The following is a 14,596-nucleotide window of genomic DNA, read 5'->3' as shown; positions in this document are numbered from 1 at the left end:
AGATTTCTTAATAAAAACTAATGAAGAATAGAAAATTAAAAATCAAATTGTTCAACAATTTTCAGATTTCTTAAAAAATTGAAATAAACAATTACTTCTTTTATTATCCTGAAATTAATTTTAATTTTACTTGTACACTGAAGTAGAAAAAGTAATGAAAAATAGAAAATTAAAAATCAAATTGTTCAATAATTTTCAGGTTTCTTAAATAAATTTCAATAAAAACATGTTCTTTGTTTAATATCCTGAAATCAACAATGTTTTATATTATACTTTAATCAATTAATACTAATTAATGAAATAGAAAAAGTAATGAAGAATTGAAAGTTAAAAGTCTAATTGTCCAATATTTTTCAGGTTTCCTTAGTAAATTGAAACAAACATAATTCCTTGTTCTAGTATTATGAAATCAACAATTTTTTCTATTATATTTGAATTAATTAATACTAATTATGAATTTTTAGTCTGAAGTAGAAAAAGTAATAAAGAACATAAAGTTAAAATTCTAATTGTCCGATAATTTTCAAGTTTCTTAAGAAAACTGAAAGAAAACCAATTTCCTGATTTAGTATTCTAAAATCTAAATACTTTAATTAATTAATACTAATTAATGAAATTTAAGAATGAAGTAGAAAAAGTAATCAAGAATAGAAAATAAAAAATCATGTTTTAATATCCTGAATTTAATAATTAATACTAAATAATGCAATATTATCCTGGAGAAGAGAATATGTTATATTGAAGAATAGAAAATTGAAAATCTAATTGTCCAATATGTTTCTCAAGAAAATGTTAGACAAAAACAATTTCTTGTTTTAATATCTAATAATTTTCAGGTTTCTTCAGAAAATTTTAGTAAAAACAATTTAAATTTTGTAATTTTTAAAAATATTACCAAAGCATAACACAAAAATTAGAAACAAAATTGATAAATATAATAGAGAAAACTTATTTTGTTGTTTCCTATAAAATTTATTAGAACAATAAAAAAATCAATCTCTTAATTTAATATCCTGGAATTAACAATTTTCTCCACTTAAAGAAACTTTAGACTAAGTAATAAAATTAATGACGAATTGAAAATTAAAAATCTATTTGTTTAAGAATTTTCAGGATTTTAAAAAACATTTTTAAATTCTTCAGAAAGTTTTACAGCTTGAGAAAACGTGAAAATTTTCAAAACCATCAGTATTATAAAACCGGATGTATTACCGGGCATCGGAGGCGGCGGCGGCGCCCCCGGTATCGGGGCGTTCTTCATCTTTTCCACCAGCGCCGGATCCAACTTGCCGTCTCCGACGGCGGCGCCACCCTCCTTCACCATCGCGAGCTTGGCGGCCAGCTCCGTCTTCTCGGAGATCGCCTCCTCCAGCTGCTTGCGCAGGTCCTCGATCTTCGGATTGTCCGCGTTGGTGATGGGCTTCTCGCGCAGCTCGTCGAGCACCGGCCCCAGGTCCAGCTCGACGTGGTTCTTCTTGAAGTCCGGATCGAGTCCGGAACGGTGCAGCACTATTTGCGACACGCACTCCTCGATGATCTTGAAGTAGGCGGGCTTGACGGTCACGTCGTCGCGTATGAACAGCAGGTGCTGCAGTATGCTGAGGAAGAACGGTTCGGACGGGGTGTCGAGGGTGGTGTTCTTCAGCACCTCGAAACAGTCCTGCATGTCGTCCATGTCGACTTTCACCTTGTCGAAGCGGTCGTGCAGCTCGTCCGCGTCGTTCTCCCGTTCCCTTTCGAATATGTCGTACTGGACTTTGACCGTTGGGTTCGTTTCGTTTTTGAGTTCATCTGCAAAATGAAGCCTTCAATGAAGGGAGATTTTGACAGGTTTAAAATTGGGAACTTACTGAGCTTTTCGTAGAGTCCATGTCGGACGATTTCGTTCCTCAAGTGGATCCTGAACTCGAAGTCTTCAGTTCTAGATAACAGGGCGTTGATGAATTGGAAACAGACGCTCTGAAAACATATAAATGTATTTTAAGTTTGTGGTTTTAAACTATTATACATAAAACTATTAACATTTCTATACATCATTCAATAATATCTGTTTTAAATTTTACATTCAGAAAATTAAACATACACACATATTATAGAAGTTATTATACTTTAACAACCTTTTGTAAAAAAATAAAAACTAGGAGCTTCCAAAAATCAATTCAAATTATTTCTTTACATAATAAAAGCAATACAAATTATGAATTTAGTCAAAAAACAACATGTTATAAATGATTGAAAATAGAAAAAGGTGAAAAACCCAAAACAATCAATAATTCTTTATTCAAAAATATAACCTATACAATTAATAAATATGAAAATTATTAGTCACAAATAGTTAAGAAAAGAAATTAAGGCATATTTCTTTAGAGGTACTGAGAAAGTTGGTTAAAATTATAAAAAGCAGAACAGATTATAAGAAAGAAGAAACCTTAATTAGAATTTGTTTTCATTTATTAAATAATAATACACTATATAAGTTATAAATCTAACCAAAAAATAAAAGATTTTGAATAGTTAAAAGAGGTAAATGGTAAAACAAACAATTAATTCTTTATTTTAAAATATGCTCAAATATAAATAAGAAAATTTTTATTCTAATAACTTTTGAAATATAAAATTATTAAATAAAAATAGTTAAGAAAATAAATTAAAGCATATGTCTTTAGAGGTACTAAGAAAGTTGGTTGAAATTATAAGACAGAACAAATTAAGTCATAAAAAATGCAGAAACCTTCATTAGAATTTGTTTTCATTTATCAAATAGTAATAACTATACATAATATAAATCTAACAAAAAAATAATAGATTTAGAATAGTTAAAAGAGGTAAATGGTAAAAACAAACAATTAATTGTTTATTTAAAAATATAACCTGACTAAATAATAAATAAGAAAATTATTATTCTAATAACTTCTCAAATATAAAATTATTATATAAAAATAAGTTAAGGAAATAAATTAAAGTACTTTAGAGGTACTGAGAAAGTTGGTTAAAATTATAAAAGGCAGAACAAATTAAGACATATGAAATGCATAAACCTCAATTAGAATTTGTTTTCATTTATTAAATAGTAATTAACTATACATGATATAAATCTAACAAAAAAATAATAGATTTAGAATAGTTAAAAGAGGTAAATGGTAAAAACAATCAATTAATTCTTTATTTAAAAATATAATCTGTCTAAACAATAAATAAGGACATTATTATTCTAATAACTTCTCAAATATAAAATTATTATATAAAAATTACTTAAGGAAATAAATTAAAGTATACGTCTTTAGAGGTACTGAGAAAGTTGGTTAAAATTATAAAAGACAGAATAAATTAAGTCATAAAAAATGCAGAAACCTTCATTAGAATTTGTTTTCATTTATTAAGTAGTAATAACTACACATGATCCAAATCTAACAAAAAAATAATAGATTTAGAATAGTTAATAGAGGTAAATGGTAAAAACAGTCAATGAATTGGTTATTTAACAATATAATCTGTGCAAATAATAAATAAGAATATTATTATACTAAAAATTTCTCAAATATAAAATTATTATATAAAAAATAGTTAAGAAAATAAATTAAAGTAAATATCTTTAGAGGTACTGAGAAAGTTGGTTAAAATTATAAAAGGCAGATCAAATTAAGTCATAAGAAATGCAGAAACCTCAATTAGAATTTCTTTTCATATATTAAATAGTAATAACTATACATGATCCAAATCTAACAAAAAAATAATAGATGTAGAATAGTTAATAGAGGTAAATGGTAAAAACAATCAATTAATTCTTTATTTAAAAATATAATCTGTCCAAATAATAAATAAGAACATTATTATTCTAATAACTTCTCAAATATAAAATTATTATATAAAAATAGTTAAGAAAATAAATTAAAGTATACGTCTTTAGAGGTACTAAGAAAGTTGCTTAAAATTATAAAAGTCAGAACAAATTAAGTCATAGAAAATGCAGAAACCTTCATTAGAATTTGTTTTCATTTATTAAATAGTAATAACTATACATGATATAAATCTAACAAAAAAATAATAGATTTAGAATAGTTAAAAGAGGTAAATGGTAAAAACACTCAATTAATTCTTTATTTAAAAATATAATCTGTCCAAATAATAAATAAGAACATTATTATTCTAATAACTCCTCAAATATAAAATTATTATATAAAAACTAGTTTAGAAAATAAATTAAAATATACGTCTTTAGAGGTACAGAGAAAATTGGTTAAAATTATAAAAGGCAGAACAAATTAAGTCATTAGAAATGCACAAACTTTAATAAGAATTTGTTTTCATTTATTAAATAATAATAACTATACATGGTATAAATCTAACCAAAAAATAATAGATGTAGAATAGTTAAAAGAGGTAAATGATAAAAAAATCAATTAATTCTTTATTTAAAAATATAATCTGTCCAAATAATAAATAAGAACATTATTATTCTAATAACTCCTCAAATATAAAATTATTATATAAAAACTAGTTTAGAAAATAAATTAAAATATACGTCTTTAGAGGTACAGAGAAAATTGGTTAAAATTATAAAAGGCAGAACAAATTAAGTCATTAGAAATGCACAAACTTTAATAAGAATTTGTTTTCATTTATTAAATAATAATAACTATACATGGTATAAATCTAACCAAAAAATAATAGATGTAGAATAGTTAAAAGAGGTAAATGATAAAAAAATCAATTAATTCTTTATTTAAAAATATAATCTATCCAAATAATAAATTCCAAGTAATAAATAAAAGCATACGCCTTTAGAGATAATTGAGGCAAAATGTAAAAGCCTTAATTAGAACAAAAAACAACAAAATGTGAATGGTTAAAGAAGATTCAAATTACTTTATACAAGTTATAATCAGTTCAATCAATCAATATTACAAATTATTATTCTAAAACAAAATTATTATGATATTAAATAATTAAAGAAGTAAATTAAGACATAATTGTACAAAAAGATAAATTAAATTAAAAATCGAGTAAAAATAAATTTGTACCAATATAATTTGGTATATTTATAAATAATTAAACTGGTTTATTTATTAACAATAATTATTAAACTAAATATCACAGAAAATCTCAATAACTGAAATATTTACGACATAAAAAACAGTGCACTGAATTCCTCATTTATATTGTACCACCAAATTGAGCAGCTTCTTCTTCGCCTTGTTCTTGATCTTCAGCTTCATTACGCGTCAAAAAATTACATCACCAAATCACAAAATCACCATTAAAATCAAACAACAATCATAAACACGTGGCGGAACAACAAAACAAAAAACAACTACATTATAACCAAACTAAACGAATCATTTTTTTTTTTTCAACAATACGATAAACAAACCTGCAATTCGCTGTTGCCCGTCTTGATCGAGTTGGAGATCGGCTCGAACCGTTCCCTGCCCCGTTCCTCCGCCACCTCGGTGATAGCCAGCAGTATTTTCTCTTCGTCGACCAGACAAACGGCCGCCAAAATCTGTGGATTGATGCAAATTTAGTTTATGAGTTTGTGGGCACGAAAATGCGTCGACTTACTTTCAGTGCTTGTGTGGTTAGACTCGGTTTGTTGTGGTCCAGACACTTGGCTATCAAGTTGAGGGCCTTGTTGGACTTCTTCTTTTCGGATTCTTTTTCGTACTCGAGGACCGTTTTCAAACCCCACGTGTTGTTCATTATTTTTTCTATGCAACGCAGACATTCGTATTTTAGTTTTGTGTCGTTTCTGGAATTATTAAAATTGATTGTTAGTTGCTGGTTTATAAGTTTTAGTTTTAAAAATGTAGAAATTTTCTCTTGAATTGTTTGAACGAAAAATATATTCAATTTTTCTTCATTTAGGTGATTCATCTAGTTGACAGTATATTGATGTTTATTTATAATTATTTAACGTCAGTTAATTAATTTAATATTAAATTTTATATATTTTAGCTGAAAATTTAGATTAAAAATATACTAAATACAAATTTTATAAATTTGATCTGAAATTTATCATAATGTGTGAAATATCAGAATTTTTTTAATTTTTATTAGTTTTAAATACAAATTGATGAATTTTAACAAAATTTCTAATTTTTTATGTGTTAAATAAAAAATTAAAGTTTAGCATAATTTTATGTTAAATGTTGTAAGTTTTAGGTGAATTTTATAAATTTTAGTTGAAATATATTAATTTCAGCTGAATTTCAAAAATTTTAGATGAAATATATCCTAAAAATATTTGAAATATCTGAAATTTTCTAATTTTTATCAGCTTTAAACATAAATTAAGAAATTTTAGCTAAATTTTATGTTAAATTTTAAAAATTTCAGATGACTTTTATAAATTTTAGTTGAAATATATCCTGAAAATATTTGAAATATCTGAAATTTTCTAATTTTTATTAATTTTAAATATAAATTGAGTAATTTTAGCTAAATTTTATGTTAAATTTTATACATTTCAGCTGAATTTTAAAAATTTTATAGATGAAATATATTCTAAAAATATTTGAAATATCTGAAATTTTCTAATTTTTATTAGATTTAAATATAAGTTGAGGAATTTGAATTAAATTTTATGTTAAATTTTATAAATTTCAGCGAAATTTTAAAAAATTTGGTTGAAATATATCCTAAAAATATTTGAAATATCTGAAATTTTTTAATTTTTATTAGTTTTAAATATAAATTGAGAAATTTTAATTAAATTTCATGTATAATTTTATAAATTTCAGCGAAATTTTAAAAAATTTGGTTGAAATATATCCTAAAAATATTTGAAATATCTGAAATTTTTTAATTTTTATTAGTTTTAAATATAAATTGAGAAATTTTAATTAAATTTCATGTATAATTTTATAAATTTCAGCGAAATTTTCTAATTTTTATTATTTTTAAATGTAAAATGAAGGATTTTATATGAATTTTATGTTAAATTTTATAGTTTAGTTAAATTTGATAAATTTTAGCTGATAATTACCCTAAAAATGTTTGAAATATCTGAAATTTTCTAATTTGTATTATTTTTAAATATACATTGAGGAATTTTTGCCAAATTTCATGTTAAATTGGTCAATTTTAGCTAAATTTTATAAATTTTAGTTGAAATATATTTGAAATATATAAAATGTTTTAATTTTTATTATTTTTAAATGTAAAATTAGGGATTTTTGCTGAATTCTATGATAAATTTTATAAATTTTTAAATATTTAATATCTGAAGCTTTTTAATATTCATTATTTTTAAGCAAAAATTGAGAAATCTTATATTTAGTAAATATATCAATTTTATAAATTTGTCTTAAAATTATTATTATCTAATTTTATTAATTTGTTTTTTATTTAGTTTATATAAAACTGTTTAATTTCTGTAATTTTCAAAATATTTTGGTAAAAAAGATCAAAAATATTTAGATTTTTATTAGATTTGTTAATTTTAAATAAAATTTATAGTAAAATTACCTAATTACTGAGTAATTCATGAATATTATGTAAAAAGTTGTAAATTCTTAGTTGAATTCTTCTTTGAATTCCCCATTTTTCGAGCAAATGTCTCTTGAAAATGTCTAATTTTTAAAATTGTCAACCCATTTATTATTTTTAGTAAGTATTGATAAAATTGGGCGCAACTTTTAATTTGGTTTATCATAACATTGTTTAATTTCTGAAATTTTTAGAATTTTTAAGTAAAAAAGGGAAAAGCATTTCTTGAATTCTATGTGGAAACTAAAAATTCTTAGTTGAATCCTTCGTTAAAGTGTAAATGTCTCTTAAAAATGTCTAATTTTTAAAATTTTCAATCCATTTATAATTTTTTAGTATGAATTAAGAAAATTGAGCTCAATTTTTCATTTAATTTATTGTTATTTCTAAAACTTACTGAGTATTTCATGAATATTATATGAAATCTAAGAAATCTTAATTAAATTCTTCTTTGAAGTATTCAATTTTGGTTTAAATGTCTCTGAGAATTTTTTATGATTTTAAAGTAAAAATTAAATAAAATATTTTTATTAAATTTGTCATTTTTAAAGGAAATTACCTTAAATTTCGTGAATTATAACTGAAAACTGAAAAATCTTAGTGGAATTCTTTTTTCAGATCCACAATTTTGTTGTAAACAGTCCCCAAAGGAGTCTAATTTCTGTTAAATTATGCTTTTAAGGTAAACGTAAATAACACCTAAAAATATATAATTTAAGAAATTTTCAGTATTTTTTTATGTTCAAATAGAAATTAAGCATTTTGAGCTAAATTTTTAATTAAATTTTTTAGTAAAATTGTCTAAGTTATGAAATATTTATTATTTTTAAGTAAAAATTGAAATATATCAACTGGATTATTTTATAAATTTGTCAATGTAATAAAAATTTTATTGTAAAATTGTCTAATTCAGCTGAAATTTCTATCAAATTTATCATTTTTAAAGAAACTAAATTAAACCATCAATTAAAATAGGTAAAACTTGGAATACTTGTAAATTAATTATTGGAGAAAATTACTTAAATTATAAACTTGACTGAAAATCGTCAAAAATTGATATTTCACTAGCTTCTCAGCTACTTTTTATCGATGGTCAATTAATTAACATAAATATATGAGAAAATTTCTAAACTTTCCACACAAACTAGTTTTATATGAACTGACTGTTTGAACGCTTGTTCTATGACGTTGTAGACCAATTGTATGCCTTTCTCGCCGAAATCCTGCACCCAACTGATGGGATTGTTGGTGACGGCCACCCTCAACGATTCGACGCAGTTGTGCAACTTCGCCTGGTCCTCCATCTCCAAATACTTGGTCAGGTAGTCCTTGTAGTCTTCCGGCTTGTCGAACTTCTGACCGGTCTCTTTGGTGGCGTTCTTCCGATTCATCAGCAACATCTTACGCTTCTGGTCGGTCGGCAGGCTCAGTAACGGCTTCTTTTTCTCCTCAGACAAGTTCATGTCGTTCTACAAACGCAACGAGCTTAAAATTAAAGACCGGGTAGGCTTAACCAGTGTTTACCATTAGATCTTGAAACCGTAGATCGACCTCTTTGACGGACAGGTTCAGGAGGTCGTCCTGCTCGCCGATATCGATGTCCGAATTGGGCCTCTGGGTCATGCTGGTGGGACGCGTTTGCGTCTGTGATTTCCTCACGGTGCCCGGCTTGAACCATGACTCGAGCTGTAAACAGACATCTAATATAGTCAAGCTGATTGTTGATACCATAACGTTACACTTGAGGGGAAATAAGAAGGCGTGAGTCATGAAGGTCGAATGCAACGTGACGCATTTATTGAATCGAACAGGTGAATTGATTACATAGACCAACAGTTATTTTCGACCGTTCCAGAATAATTTTTATGTGCAGATTCTAAAATATTAATTAGACTTCATCTATTCGTAGACATTATTCTAAATTTTTTAATTTTTTAATTTTCATTAATTTTTATTAAATTTGTCAAATTTAAAGAAACATTATTATGAAATTTTAAAAAAAAAACATATAATTTTTCAATAATATTTGACATATCTTAATTGAAATGGAGAATTATTAATTAAAAATGTCTAATTTTTGAAATTTTCAATTATTTATTCTTTACATAGAAATTAAACATTTTGAACTTAATTTTATAATCAATTTATTATAAAATTATTTAATGTTCGAAACATTTATTAATTTTAAGTAAAATTCGAAAAATAATAGTTGAATTTTTTATGAAATTCGTCAATTTTAAAGACAATTTATTGTAAAATTGTCTCATTTTTAATTCTTTAAGCAAAACTACAAAAATTCCTGTAAATTTTCTAATTTTTAAGTAAGAATAGAAAAATTTTAGTTGAACTATTCAAATTCTCAATTTTTAAGTGGAACTCTCCTTATAATATTTAATTTCTGAAATTTTCAATTTCTTATTATCTTTTAAATAAAAATGGAGAATTTTAAACTTAATTTTATATGCAATTTACAGTAAAATTACCTGATTCCTGATATATTTATTAATTTTAAATACAAACTGAAAAATATCAGTTGAATTTTTAATAATTTTATCCATTTTAGAAAAAAATTATTGTAAAATTGTGTAATTCCTAAAAATTTCATGATTTTTAAGTAAAAATTGATAAATCTTGGCTGAGCTTGTCCTTCAAATTCTCAATTTTTAAATAGAAATTGAACATTTTAAACTTAATTTTAATTTCAATTTACAATAAAATTACCTAATAATTTCTGATATATTTGTTAATTTTAATTACAAATTGACAAAGATCAGTTTAATTTTTTAATAATTTTATTAATTGTAGAGAAAATTTATTGTAAAATTGTGTAATTCCTGAAAATGTCCTGATTTTTAAGTAATAATTGAAAAATCTTAGCTGAACTTGTCCTTCAAATTCTCAGTTTATAAGTAAATCTCTCCTAAAATATTTAATTTCTGAAATTTTCAATTTCTTATTATTTTCAAATAAAATTGGGGCATTTTGAACTTAATTTTACTTTCAATTTACAGTAAAATTACCTGATTTCCGATATATTTATAAATTTTAAGTACAAATTGAAAAATATCAATTGGACTTTTTCATAATTTTATCAATTCTAAAGAAAATTTATTGTAAAATTGTGTAATTCCTGAAAATGTCCTGATTTTTAAGTAATAATTGAAAAATCTTAGCTGAACTTGTCCTTCAAATTCTCAGTTTATAAGTAAATCTCTCCTAAAATATTTAATTTCTGAAATTTTCAATTTCTTATTATTTTCAAATAAAATTGGGGCATTTTGAACTTAATTTTACTTTCAATTTACAGTAAAATTACCTGATTTTCGATATATTTATAAATTTTAAGTACAAATTGAAAAATATCAATTGGACTTTTTCATAATTTTATCAATTCTAAAGAAAATTTATTGTAAAATTGTGTAATTCCTGAAAATGTCCTGATTTTTAAGTAATAATTGAAAAATCTTGGTTAAACTTGTCCTTCAAATTCTCAGTTTATAAGTAAATCTCTCCTAAAATATTTAATTTCTGAAATTTTCAATTTCTTATTATTTTCAAATAAAATTGGGGCATTTTGAACTTAATTTTACTTTCAATTTACAGTAAAATTACCTGATTTCCGATATATTTATAAATTTTAAGTACAAATTGAAAAATATCAATTGGACTTTTTCATAATTTTATCAATTCTAAAGAAAATTTATTGTAAAATTGTGTAATTCCTGAAAATGTCCTGATTTTTAAGTAATAATTGAAAAATCTTAGCTGAACTTGTCCTTCAAATTCTCAGTTTATAAGTAAATCTCTTCTAAAATATTTAATTTCTGAAATTTTCAATTTCTTATTATTTTCAAATAAAATTGGGGCATTTTGAACTTAATTTTACTTTCAATTTACAGTAAAATTACCTGATTTCCCATATATTTATAAATTTTAAGTACAAATTGAAAAATATCAATTGGACTTTTTCATAATTTTATCAATTCTAAAGAAAATTTATTGTAAAATTGTGTAATTCCTGAAATTTTCCTGATTTTTAAGTAATAATTGAAAAATCTTAGCTGAACTCGTCCTTCAAATTCTCAGTTTATAAGTAAATCACTCCTAAAATATTTAATTTATGAAATTTTCAATTTCTTATTATTTTCAAATAAAATTGGGGCATTTTGAACTTAATTTTACTTTCAATTTACAGTAAAATTACCTGATTTTCGATATATTTATAAATTTTAAGTACAAATTGAAAAATATCAATTGGACTTTTTCATAATTTTATCAATTCTAAAGAAAATTTATTGTAAAATTGTGTAATTCCTGAAATTTTCCTGATTTTTAAGTAATAATTGAAAAATCTTAGCTGAACTCGTCCTTCAAATTCTCAGTTTATAAGTAAATCACTCCTAAAATATTTAATTTCTGAAATTTTCAATTTCTTATTATTTTCAAATAAAATTGGGGCATTTTGAACTTAATTTTACTTTCAATTTACAGTAAAATTACCTGATTTTCGATATATTTATAAATTTTAAGTACAAATTGAAAAATATCAATTGGACTTTTTCATAATTTTATCAATTTTAAAGAAAATTTATTGTAAAATTGTGTAATTCCTGAAATTTTCCTGATTTTTAAGTAATAATTGAAAAATCTTAGCTGAACTCGTCCTTCAAATTCTCAGTTTATAAGTAAATCTCTCCTAAAATATTTAATTTCTGAAATTTTCAATTTCTTATTATTTTCAAATAAAATTGGGGCATTTTGAACTTAATTTTACTTTCAATTTACAGTAAAATTACCTGATTTCCGATATATTTATAAATTTTAAATACAAATTGAAAAATATCAATTGGACTTTTTTATAATTTTATCAATTTTAAAGAAAATTTATTGTAAAATTGTGTAATTCCTGAAATTTTCCTGATTTTTAAGTAATAATTGAAAAATCTTAGCTGAACTTGTCTTTCAAATTCTCAGTTTATATGTAAATCTCTCCCAAAATATTTAATTTCTGAAATTTTCAATTTCTTATTATTTTCAAATAAAATTGGGGCATTTTGAACTTAATTTTACTTTCAATTTACAGTAAAATTACCTGATTCCCGATATATTTATAAATTTTAAATACAAATTGAAAAATATCAATTGGATTTTTTCATAATTTTATCAATTTTAAAGAAAATTTATTGTAAAATTGTGTAATTCCTGAAATTTTCCTGATTTTTAAGTTATAATTGAAAAATCTTAGCTGAACTTGTCCTTCAAATTCTCAGTTTATAAGTAAATCTCTCCTAAAATATTTAATTTCTGAAATTTTCAATTTCTTATTATTTTCAAATAAAATTGGGGCATTTTGAACTTAATTTTACTTTCAATTTACAGTAAAATTACCTGATTTTCGATATATTTAAAAATTTTAAGTACAAATTGAAAAATATCAATTGGACTTTTTCATAATTTTATCAATTTTAAAGAAAATTTATTGTAAAATTGTGTAATTCCTGAAATTTTCCTGATTTTTAAGTAATAATTGAAAAATCTTAGCTGAATTTGTCTTTCAAATTCTCAGTTTATAAGTAAATCTCTCCCAAAATATTTAATTTCTGAAATTTTCAATTTTTTATTATTTTCAAATAAAGTTGTGGCATTTGAACTTAATTTTACTTTCAATTTATAGTAAAATTATCTGATTTCTGATATATTGTGTAATTTCTTCAAATTCTCAATTTTTACATCAAACTCTCCCAAAATATTTAATTTCTGAAATTTACAATTTCTTATTATTTTTAAATGAAAATTGAACATTTTAAACTTCAGTTTACAGTAAAATTTCCTGATTTCTGATATATTTATAAATTTTAAGTACAAATTGAAAAATATCAGTTGGATTTTATAATAATTTTTAAATGTTATGGGAAATTTATTGTAAAATTGTCAAATTTCTGAAAATTTTATGACTTTTTTAGTAAAAATTGAGAAATATTAGTTGAATTTGTCCCTTAAATTCTCAATTTTTATATAAAAATAAAAATCATATTTTCAATTATTTATTTATTATTTTGAAATAGAAATTCAGCATTTAATTTTTAATTCTTTCCTACTCCTAAATATGTATAATTTCTGACATTTTATTTAAATTAAAATTATCTATTTTGCCACGGACGTGGACTGTCTTTTAATATTGAACAATGCCAAAAATTTATAAAATAATAACAAAACTTCACTCACAAAGATTTAAAACAACCTTAGATCAGTAAAACTCAGAATGATTATATGGGGACCTAGGAGGGAATTGAGCAAGAATAAGAAAAAAAATAACTCATGGGCCATTCCAGCTATATCTGGATTTATTTACTTAAGCCTGTCATAAGAACTAAATTCAATTAGCCTGTCTCTCAAAAACTCCAACTGAAAACAGCACGTCAAAAATATGCTGAATCAGTTCTTCGATATCAGACACCAAAAAACTCAAACTTCATTGTGTTGGTCTGCGTGTTAATTAACAACCTCAAACAAATCCGGATTAACGTAACTAAGATTAGTATTTAAAGCAACGACTAAATTAAAAAAAAAATAAAAACCAAAGGAACTTTCCAAGTCCATTTCGACGGCCCAAATCCCGATCGTCACTCAACAAACTTTGACACATTTTTTCTCTAAATTCGCCTTTAAATGCGAAGTACACGGCACCACGTGACAAACATTACGGAATGTTTATTTTGGATCCGATACGTGTTTATTCCCCGCCCACGCGCCGATTTTATTAAAAAAACACACTTCTCTATTAATACCGATTACCTGTTGATTTTCCGACTCACGAATGTGATTTTTTTTTTGTCGTGTTACCTGTTCGATGATGCAGGAGCAAATTCGTGTGCAGACACTGCCACATTCCGAGGACATGACGGACCCCGACTCACGGAAACTCGCTAATGAGGCTTGAGGAGCTGAGGTGAGAATTTGAATGTTTGCCCCCAGATAAGATAATTAGTATAAGCTACGACCGAGTTCTCATTTTTAATTTATTGAGTGATTGTAATTGAAACAATGGTGAATAAAAAAAGGGAGCTGGCAACTAAATGGCTACAAACAAACAAAACAACTGATTAGA

At 24.1% G+C, this 14,596-nt stretch overlaps 1 protein-coding gene across 6 annotated transcripts in view; it reads right to left on the bottom strand.

Moving 5' to 3' along the window:
* The window catches only part of LOC109605812 (protein diaphanous), a 29,207-nt gene that overhangs the window by 9,747 nt on the left and 4,864 nt on the right, over window positions 1-14,596 (bottom strand). For 4 of the 6 annotated variants that reach the window (XM_049968401.1, XM_049968400.1, XM_049968404.1 and 1 more), the window contains 6 exons: window positions 9,013-9,174; window positions 8,653-8,957; window positions 5,563-5,749; window positions 5,372-5,503; window positions 1,851-1,959; window positions 1,213-1,791 (listed from right to left, as the gene is read on the bottom strand). In XM_049968401.1, the coding sequence (XP_049824358.1) occupies window positions 1,213-1,791; window positions 1,851-1,959; window positions 5,372-5,503; window positions 5,563-5,749; window positions 8,653-8,957; window positions 9,013-9,174 (1,474 nt within the window). Of the gene's footprint in view, window positions 1-1,212; window positions 1,792-1,850; window positions 1,960-5,371; window positions 5,504-5,562; window positions 5,750-8,652; window positions 8,958-9,012; window positions 9,176-14,080; window positions 14,152-14,331; window positions 14,424-14,596 lie in introns of those variants that run through there. The other 2 variants (XM_020022408.2, XM_049968403.1) reach the window with 2 other exon arrangements.

Source organism: Aethina tumida, chromosome 6, assembly GCF_024364675.1.
Source record: "Aethina tumida isolate Nest 87 chromosome 6, icAetTumi1.1, whole genome shotgun sequence".
NCBI classification, from domain to species: Eukaryota; Metazoa; Arthropoda; class Insecta; order Coleoptera; family Nitidulidae; genus Aethina; species Aethina tumida.
The sequence above is the reverse complement of the archived record's forward strand: the minus strand, read 5'-3'. Positions and strand labels throughout refer to the sequence as shown.